The sequence below is a fragment of the Erithacus rubecula genome (assembly GCF_903797595.1).
Source record: "Erithacus rubecula genome assembly, contig: scaffold_211_arrow_ctg1, whole genome shotgun sequence".
Lineage (NCBI taxonomy): Eukaryota > Metazoa > Chordata > Aves > Passeriformes > Muscicapidae > Erithacus > Erithacus rubecula.
In genome coordinates this window covers 148070-158248 of record NW_027636103.1, presented here as the reverse complement: position 1 = coordinate 158248, position 10179 = coordinate 148070, and the positions used below count along the sequence as shown (strand labels likewise).

Below are 10179 nucleotides of genomic sequence, written 5' to 3'. Positions count from 1 at the left end.
AGGAAAGGAAAAAGGAAAGTACCTTAAAAAATCTGAAGTACCTTGAAGCATTGAGTCCCACTGAGTGTTGTTACTGAGAAAGGCTCTCTAGAGACTAATTAAAACAGATAATTGGAGGAAATGATTCCACAAAGCTTTGAGAGACTCCCAGGCAAAAGCAAAACCCAAAGTCCTCTAAAAAACCTGCAGTCCCTGGGAGCATGAAGGAGCCGCCAGGGCCATTCCTGACCAAGGCTCCCCAGGGACTGGTCCCAGCACATCCCTGAGGCCACTGGGATGTGGGGGGATGCTGAGGGCAGGACAAGGGGTGACAGTGCCCAGCCTTGCTGGGGCTGTGCCAGGAGGCCCCAGTGCCTCAGGACAAGGTGTCTCCTCAGAGCCCTTGGTGGCACAGACCCTGCTGTCCCCCAGGGCTCCAAGACTTGTCTTCTCTTTGTTCCCATCTGTCAGCTCTTCCTCCAATTTCCTCCTATGACTGGAACCTGGGGACACTTTCTCAGTTGTGTCCCTCAGTGGGATCCATTAAAATTTTCAGAAACTTTGAAGTTTGATTCTGGCTTGGAGTTCTTGAGAGGTTTCTTCAGCTCCCTCTCAGGGACTGATGTTCAGGGATACATCCCCAACCCCCAAGAGTGTCATTAAAGTCCTTGTGCTGTGTCTGTGCTGCTGAGCTGGGTCAGGCTCCAGCACAGAGGCAGCTCCTGGCAAGGGCAGCACTGCAGAGAGACAGCTCTGCCCAGGAACAGCTCCTGTGCACAGCCCAGCAGGGCTGGTGCTCTGCCTGCAGACATCCCGGGCACAGCACAGAGGCACAGAAGGGTTAAGCTCAGCCTGGACTGGGAGCACAGAGCACAGCTCAATGAGGGCTCACTAGAGCAGAAATCCTCACAGTGTTTGAAGCAGTCACTCTCTGGCTGTGGGAAGGTAAGCTGCAGCTCCTGCAGGGATCTCCTGAAGCTGGCACATGCCACAGTTTCAGGACCTTCCAGGAAGACTCTCAGACCTGCTGCAGTGCACGGGATGTGGCCCTGGGCAGGGCTGGGTTTCCCTGCTGCAGCACCCGAGGCACAGCCCAAGGCAGCTCCCATTTGTCCAGGCTCTGCTGCAGGGCTGAGCAGCCAGGGCTGCAGCCAGGGGTGTCCAGGGCTGTCCTGCAGAGCAGGGTCCTGCAGCCCAGAGTGCTGTGCTGGGGCAGGGACTCTGCTTCCTGCCAAGAACAGCTCTCAGCCAGCCTGTGGAGCTGCTCCCAGCACTGGGGGAGAAGCTGTGGGGACAAGGAGCGACCCTGAGCAGGGCAGGTGCTGCTGCTGAGAGGTGCTGAGTGGGGCAGGGCTGCTCCCAGCTCCAGACCAGCCTGGGCACAGCTGTGGAGAACACTTCGCAAAAGAAGTTGAGCCTGGGATTGCTGTAAAAGTCAGAAGATTTCTTGAGAGTATTCAATTTCCTCCTTGGAGAAGGATGGGAAGGCTGGGGTGATGACAAAAAGATTTTTGCTTTTTATATTTTTTTTCCTAGTCTTGTAACACTGTAAACTATTATTCTTATATAACTAAAATACTAAATTATCTCTAGTACACCTCTTAACCTTTCTTTCAAATTTTTGAACAGGAAGCCGATCTTCTAAATAGATTCCTGAAATAGTGTATAGACTTCTTATTAGGAAAAAGACCTGAAAGAAGAATTTTTTTTTTTTTTTTTTTTTTTTTTTTTTTTTTTTTTTACCAGAATGTGAACAGTCATAGAAAAATTGGGGTAAAGAAGCCCTTGGATTTACTCCAATGAGTTGACCCAGGGGTGTGTAACAGGGGAAACCGAATCTCCTATTGGATGTTCCTGTTAAATATTCTAGTTAATCAACCTGAATAAATTGTTGGAATTGGGGGCTGGGTGTGCCACATTCCCACTGGGACACCTGGAAGCTTCCAATAAAGATCTGTTTTGTACTTTACCATTCTAACACTCTTGAGAGGGTTTTTTTTCTTTTGATTATAGACAATCAAATAAACAACAGGGGGATGAGAGAAGCAGAACAGGAATTATACTCAGGGAATCACAGAACATTCAGAGTTGAAAGGGACACACAGGATCACTAAAGTAACATTTGAACATTTACAGAGACTCCAGATCTGTAACTTTGTGTGGTCAGTCTCTCTGCTGGGAGCCTCCCAAATGCCTTCAGCCACTCCTCAGCCCTGGGCAGCACCAGCATTCCCTTTGCAGGGCCCAGCAGGGCTCTCCTGAGCTGCCCTTGCCCATTTGCAGGCAGACTGTGCCCCAGGCAGGGCTCTGCAGACAGGCAAGTTTCTGTAGGGACAGGTGAGAGCACACAGGGTGGGATGGAATCTGTGAGCCTGGCAGGGCTCTCAGGAGGGAAATGTCCAGACCCAGGGAGATGCTCAGGTAAGGAGAGGGGGCTGAAGAGAGCAATGCTGGGGGCAGGAGGGCACTGTTGGTGTGTGGGAGGTGCCGTGCACAGCTGGGTATGGGAACACTGCCCTGAGTGCCCAGCTGTCTCTGCCCTGCCCTCCTGGCACAGCACCACAACATCTTCTCTTGTTACTGCACTCCCCTGATATTGTCATTGTAATCTGCTGTTCTCAGGGAGGCTCTGGGATTGCAGCACTGAGTCAGGCACTGCCCTTGGGATTCCTGCCAGGCAGGGATGTCCATGGGAATGGGGTGTCCAAGCTTCCCTGTGACCTGTGGAGCTGAGGTCAAAGCAGTCCATGGGAAAGCAGAATGAGCTGAGCCCCTTCCCTGAGATCTCATTATGGGCACACCTGGGAGTCTCCTTGCTGTGTCCTTCCAAGCTCTGAGCTGCCCTCCTGGGTGCAAATCTGTGCCAGAGCCTCTCTGAGTTCCCTGAGTGTCCCACGGGGAAGTGCAGAGATGCCACAGCTGAGGAAATGCTGTTGGGATTGCCAAGGGAACCGTGAGTGTCCTTAGCAGAAAGGGGTGCTGAGAACTTGCTCAGAGACCTTTAGAGAGGGTGAGATATTTAGGGATCCCTCTGCTCTGGGCAGGGTCTGCTTTATCTCAGGGTGTCACAGGAGATGTGCTCTGATTCCAGGCAGAGGGGGAAACCCAGGGCAGTTGGGAACAAGCCCAACCTTGCCCTAAGCCACAGGGAATTCCTTGTCTCACATCTCGCAGGAGCAAACTGTGAGTGCAGCAGAAATGCTGGGGATTTCTGTCCTCGGAAAAGCAGCAATTATGTGTGCCTAGGAAAGAAATCCTAAAACCAACTCTTGCCATACTTTGGACTTGGAAGTGCAGAAGTTATCAAGACTTTCTGCATTAGGAGTTATTCCACTGACAAATCCCAGATACCCAGCCTTGTCCCTCTGTCACACAGACACAAACCCAGGGCAGCAGAGCAGGGATGCCTCCTTGAGAGCCACCACGCACAGGCCTGGCTGCTCCTGGCACTCTCAGACAGCACAACTGGAGCTCAATCAGGGACCTGGGTGAAGGTTTTCCCAGAGAAAGAACAAGAGTAGGTGAATCACAGTGGGAAAATCTACAGGGAATGGCCCAGATTTGGGTTCAATCAGCCTCTGCTGACTTGTCAAAATCCTTTATCCATGAACAGGTCCCCAAGGCCAGAGAAAGCAAATGTCCAACAGCAGCTCCATCAGCCACTTCCTCCTGCTGCCATTGGCAGACACATGGCAGCTGCAGCTCCTGCACTTCTGCCTCTTCCTGGGCATCTCCCTGGCTGCCCTCCTGGCCAACGGCCTCGTCATCAGCGCCGTAGCCTGCGGCCACCACCTGCACACCCCCATGTTCTTCTTCCTGCTCAACCTGGCCCTCACTGATCTGGGCTGCATCTGCACCACTGTGCCCAAAGCCATGCACAATTCCCTCTGGGACACCAGGAACATCTCCTACTCAGGATGTGCTGGTCAGGTCTTTTTTTTTATGTTTTTCTTTTCAGCAGAGTATTATCTCCTGACCATCATGTGCTATGACCGCTACGTGTCCATCTGCAAACCCCTGCACTACGGGACCCTCCTGGGCAGCAGAGCTTGTGCCCACATGGCAGCAGCTGCCTGGGCCAGTGGCTTTCTCAATGCTCTGCTGCACACAGCCAATACATTTTCCCTGCCCCTGTGCCAGGGCAATGTCCTGGGCCAGTTTTTCTGTGAAATCCCACACATACTCAAGCTCTCCTGCTCCAAATCCTATCTCAGGAAACTTGGGCTTCTTGCTGTTAGTGTTTGTTTAGCATTTGGCTGTTTTGTGTTCATTATTTTCTCCTATGTGCAGATCTTCAGGGCTGTGCTGAGGATCCCCTCTGAGCATGGACAGCACAAAGCCTTTTCCACCTGCCTCCCTCATCTGGCTGTGGTCTCCCTGTTTATCAGCACTGGCACATTTGCCAACCTCAATCCCCCCTCTGTCTCGTCCCCATCTCTGGATCTAACAATGTCAGTTCTGTACGCGGTGGTGCCTCCAGCCTTGAACCCCCTCATCTACAGCCTGAGGAACCAGGAGCTCAAGACTGCAATGTGGACCCTGATGACTGGCTGCTTTCAGGAACATTAAAGTGCTGGCAAATTCCTGAATATCACTTGTAGTATAAGTCATCTTGGATACTTCTTCTTGATTTGGTTGTGGGGTTATTTTTCCTTTGTTTTAGTTTTGTCATATTATCCATTAAAACAGCCACTGTGTGTTCTATTCCTCATTTTATTTCTGTCCATCTTTCCTGTGGACATAAAGTATGTCAATGAAAGGCTGCACTCTTCCTATTTTTAAACAAACTGTAGGATTTCTCTCCCAGCAAAATTTTCACTGGAGATACACCATGTGTTCCCTTCTCTGGAGCTGCAGCAGCAATGTCTGTGTGCAGAGCTGGGGCAGATCAGTGCTGGCACAGGAGCTGTGCCCAGCAGCAGCAGCAGCACTTGGTGTTGCCAGTGCTGCTCCTGTGCCACTGCCCCGCTCCCCTCCTGCCCCTCGTGTTGCTGCAGGGCCTGAGTGCTCTCGGGGCTGGGCACAGCCCTGGGAGTGGCAGTGTCAAAGCTGCAGCAGGGACAGGCCATGGGCACTGCTGGGGCAGCGCTGATGCCTCAGGGCAGGGCCAGGGGGCTCCAGGCTCCTGCAGCCAGGCTCTCTCCACAACACTTGGCCAGGCCAATGCTGATCAGAGGAAGCCCCTGTAAGCAGCCCCAGGCTGGCCATGGGCAGGCTGGGGGCAAACAGCATGGCTGGTGCTCTGCAAGGTCCCTGCAAGGGGGAGAGCCTGGCAAGGAGCAGCAGAGCAGGGGCTGATCCATCCCCACTGCGCTGGACAGCCCAGGGCAGCGTCCCAGAGTGTCCTCATGCACCTGCCAACAACATCCCCCCTCTGCAGCCCTGGCCTCTCCCCCAGCTCACACAGGTGCTGTATCCTTGCAGGCACAGACATGGCAGCACTGGCTCAGGAGTCCCTATTTGCACTGCACAGAGCAGGCGTCAGCACCCCCATGGTGCTGCTGTGGGGAGATGGTGCTGAGTGAGCACAAATGCCATCAGCCCCTGGGGCCACCAAGGGCTAGGACACAAGGGAAACCACTCAGGCTTTTCGTGGCCTGTGAAATGAGGGGGAAAGTCTGTTTCCATGAGCTGTGAGCTTCCTGTCCCACTGCAGATGTTGTTTCTCAGAGCCATGGATGCCTTGTAGACACCCCCAAACTGCCCTGTCCATTTCCTGTGTTTCACCATTGTTTTCTTTCTTCTGTCAAGGTAAAAATTTTCTCCTCTTTTCCATCCCTGTCATCTTTCCTGCAAACAATTCATGCCTGTTTGTCTTTCCTCTCTGTCCCCACTTCCCATTTCAGTTCCCAAGTTTGCACCATGTGAACATCTCTTGGAGAGAAGGATCATCCTACAAGTTCTTCAGGAATTGTCTGCAGGGTCCTGCAGTGCCTCGTTCTGCTCCCTTGCCAGAGGCACCACAGACCAGGGGGGCACATCTGGGTTGGTGTGTCTGGGTGTGGTGCTCCCTGTTCTGGGCAGTGAGGAGGGGCTAGAGAGGCTCTGCAGGACTGACAGGATGGGCTTTGGGAGGAGAAGCTGAGGGATCTGGGCTGCTGGACCTTCTGAAGAGTAGGCCCAGGGCTCATCCTGCAACTGCTACAGGGATGGTTTCAGAGAATCACAGAATCAGCCAGGCTGGAAAAGACCTTGGAGATGATCAAGTCCAACCTGTGCCCTGACACCACCTTGTCTCCTCTGAGCCTCCTCTTATCCAGGATAAACATCCCCAGAACTCTCAGCCACTTCTCACAGGACTTGTGTTCCAGAACCCTCACCAGCCTTGTTGCCCTTTTCTGCATGTGCTCCAGCCCCTTGGTGTCATTCCTTAATTTGGGAACTCAGATCTGGACACAGCACTTGAGGCACTTCCAAACCAGTGCCAAGCACAGGGGAAGAATCACTGGTCCTGGTCCTGCTGGCCACACCATTCCTAACCCAGGCCAGGAGCCATTGGCCTTCTTGGCCCCCTGGGCACTCTGCTGGTTCATGTCCAGCCTGCTGTCCAACCGTGACTTCAGGTCCCTTCAGTCCAGCCACTCTGTCTCCAGCCTGGAGCACTGCAGGGGCTGTTGTGGCCAAAGTGCAGGACCTGGCCCTCAGTCTTGTTAAACCTCACCTTGTTGGATTTGGGTCCTGGATCAGACTGTCCAGGTCCCTCTGCAAAGTTTTCCTACCCTCCAGGAGATCCACACTCACACCCAGCTTGGTGTCATTGCAGTTCCTAGAAGCTCTAGAGTGTTACAACGATCTCTGATATGCCATTATGATCTGCAGTGTCACAGTGGATCCTTGGTTCCATGAGGTTTGCAGTGCAGCAATGATTTCCTTGGTTCCAATGTGTCCCAGTGGTCTCTTGGTCCCATGGGGCATCATGGTGTCACAATTGTTTTGTTCATTCCCAAGTCCCTGCAGTGCCCAAATGGCCTCTTTTTTTATATGAGGTCCAGCAGTATCACAGTGGTCTCTGTGGGTCCACGAGGCCCCAAAGAATCACACTGGCCCCTTGGTTCAATGTGGCCCTGCAAAGTCACCATGGCCCCATTATTACATGAGGTTCCACAGTGTCACAATGGACTCCTTATTTCCACAAAACCAAAAATTGTCACAACTGTCTCCAAGATTTCATGGGGCTCACAGAGTCACAGGTGCCCCCTGAATTCCATAAGGCTCCAGAGTGCCCCAATGGACTCCTTGTTTGCCCAGTGTCACAATGGGGTCCTGGTGACACAAGATCCTGCAGTGTCACAATGGGTTCTTGGTTCCATGACATCCTGCAGTGTTAGTGTCACAATGGTGTCTAAGTACATGAGGCTCTTCAGTATCACAGTGCCCCCTTAGTTACAGGGGCACCCAGGTGTCAAAACTGTTCCCTTAGTTCCATGAGTCCCTGCAGTGGTTTAACAGAACCCACTGTGTCACTGTGGCCTCCGTGTTTCCATGTTGACCGAGAGTATTCAATCGACCTTTGTTTCATTTAGCCCCACAGTGTCACAACGAGACCTCGCTTCCCTGAAGTCCTGCAGTGTCACAATCATCACAGAATCACAGAATGACCCAGGCTGAACAGTCATTGAGGGATCAGAGCCAGCAAGCATGGATTTCAGTATCTGCATTGATGATCTGGATGAGGGAATTGAGTACACCATCAGCAAATTTGCAGATGACTACAAGCTTGGTGAGAGTGTTGATCTGCTGGAGGGTATTGTGACCCAAATTGTGACCCAACAGCACTTTTTCACCCTGACCATGGCACTCAGTGCCACATCCAATTATTCCTTAAATATATCCAGGGGAAATGACTCTATCACCTCACTGGGCAGTACGTTCCGATGTCAAATCACCCTTTTAATGAGGAATATTTCCTAATTTCCCACCTAAACCTCCCCTGCTGCATTTTATGGCTGTGTCCTCTTATCCTGTAGCTGTTTCCTGGGAGCAAAACCTGACCCCCACCTGGCTGCACCCTCCTGTCAGGGAGTTGTAGAGAGTGATGAGATCTCCCGTGAACCTCCTTCAGGATAAACATCCCCAGCTCCTTCAGCCCCTCCTCACAGCACTTTTGTTCCAGAACCCTTTACCAGCATTGTTGCCCTTCTCTGGACACGCTCCAGCCCCTATATTTCTTTCCTAAATTGAGGGGCCCAGAACTGGACAAAGCACTCGAGGTGTGCCCAACCAGTTCTGAGCACAGGGGAAGAATCACTGCCCTTGTCCTGCTGGCCTCAACATTCTTGACCCAGGCCAGGAGCCATTGGCCTTCTTGGCCCCCTGGGCTCACTGCTGGCTCATGTCCAGCCTGCTGCCAATCAGTGCCTTTAGGTCCCTTTCTGCCTGGCTGCTGTCCAGCCACTCTTTCCCCAGCCTGGAGCACCGCAGGGGTTGTTGTGGCCAAAGTGCAGGACCCAGCACTTGGTCTTGCTAACCTCACCTTGTTGCACTTGGGCCTCAGATCCAGCCTGTCCAGGTCCCCCTGCAGAGCCCTTCTACCCTCCAGCAGATCAACACTCTCACCAAGCTTGCAGTCATCTACACATTTGCTGATGGTGCACTCAGTGCCCTCATCCAGATCATCAATGCAGATACTGAAATCCACACTAGCTGGCTCTGATCCCTCAGCCATGCTGTAGGTGCCCTGTGATGTCACTCCACGTGATCTGTTCCATCACCTTTCTGGGCACTGAAGTCAGGCTGACAGGTCTGGAGTTCCCCAGATCCTCCTTCCAGCCCTTCTTGGGGATGGGCTCACATTGGCACCTCCAGTCCTCCGGGACCTCCCTGCTGAGCCAGGACTGATGAGAAATGATGAAGACCAGCTTGGGGAGCTCATCCAACAGCTCCCTCATCACCCTAGGATGGATCCCATCTGGTCCCAGAGACACCTGTGAGCATCTGAGTGGCTCAGCAGGGCCCCAGCTGCTTCCTCTTGGATTTCAGGGAGTCTGTTCTGCTCCCCTTCCCCATCTACCAGGTCAGGAGATCACTTGTCCTATACTTGAAAACTGAGGCAAGGAAGGGGTTAAATTCCTCAGACTTTTCTTCATCTTTGGCAACCATATCTTCCCCCAATAAGGCATGGAGGTTCTCCTTGTCCCTTCTTTCCTGCTAATGTGTTTATATTATAAGTTTTTTTACCCTTCACAGTCACAGCCAGGCTATATCCTAATTGAGGTTTCACCTCTTATTTTTCTGGATGACTTAACCACATCAATAAACACTTCCTGAGTGCCTGCCCTTCTGTCCAAAGGTGATGCAGCCTCTTTTCTCCCTGAGTCCCTGGAAAAAGCTCCATGCCCAGCCAGACCCGTTATTTTCATTGCTAGCTGACTTTGGCACATGGGACAGGCTGTTTCTGCTTCCTAAAGATTTCTTTCTTGAAGTGTTTCCATCCTTCCTGTAATAGTTTGTTTTTAAAGACTCTTTCCCTTAAAAAAAATCAGAAGACCTCAGAGTTGCACTTGGGGGCCCAGGAGGGCACTTGGAGGTCACGGAGGAGAATCTGGGACCCTTGGTGGTCCAGGCGGGCACTGGAGGAGCTCTATCAGGGCTCTCTAGGGCGTGGGGGTGATGGGAGTTGTAGGCACGGGTTAGTAGGGTGTAAAGGGGCTGCAGAGCATCATGGGAGCTCCAGGCACAACTGCAATGTCTCTTTGTGAGGCATGGGGCATGATGGGGGATGGAGTCTCAGCTGGAATTGCGTGTTACTGGAACCATGGAGCATGATGGGTGCTGTAATCCCGGAACTGCCTCTTGCCGAGAGTTTGGGGTTCGAGAGGGCCCTGCAGGGACACTTTTGCCTGTGAACAGCGACTTGAGGTCCTCAGAGGGGAACATGTATGATTCAGGAGAGCTGGAGGGATCTTGGGAGCTGTAACCGGGCTCTTTAGGCATGGGACACAGCAGGATTTTAGACGACTGACTAGGTTATAAGGTGCTCTGAGGTCATGGGGGATGACAGGAGATGATTCCCAGAAGTGGCTGTAACGGGCATCTGTGGGGTGAGAGCGTTCCAGGGGATTCGGGGATGGTTTGGGGAGTTCCCAAATGGCGCTGAGGGTACACTTGGGGATCCTGGAGAACACATTGGACATATGGGGGGGAAGTACCGGTGTTTTGTGGAGCTCGGGGAGTGATGGGTATGTAGTCCCGGCTCCAATG

The 10179-nt window shown here is 52.5% G+C and overlaps 1 protein-coding gene across 1 annotated transcript; it reads left to right on the top strand.

Annotated features, from left to right (window-relative positions):
• Window positions 1-1330: 1330 nt before the first annotated feature.
• On the top strand, window positions 1331-4548 carry LOC306815757 (olfactory receptor 14I1-like; the record flags this gene model as incomplete). The annotated part of the gene is made up of 2 exons (XM_079332303.1): window positions 1331-1389; window positions 3593-4548. The coding sequence occupies exon 2, from the start codon at window positions 3616-3618 to the stop codon at window positions 4546-4548; it is 933 nt and encodes a 310-aa protein (XP_079188429.1). The 5' UTR covers window positions 1331-1389; window positions 3593-3615.
• Between the last annotated feature and the right edge of the window lie 5631 nt (window positions 4549-10179).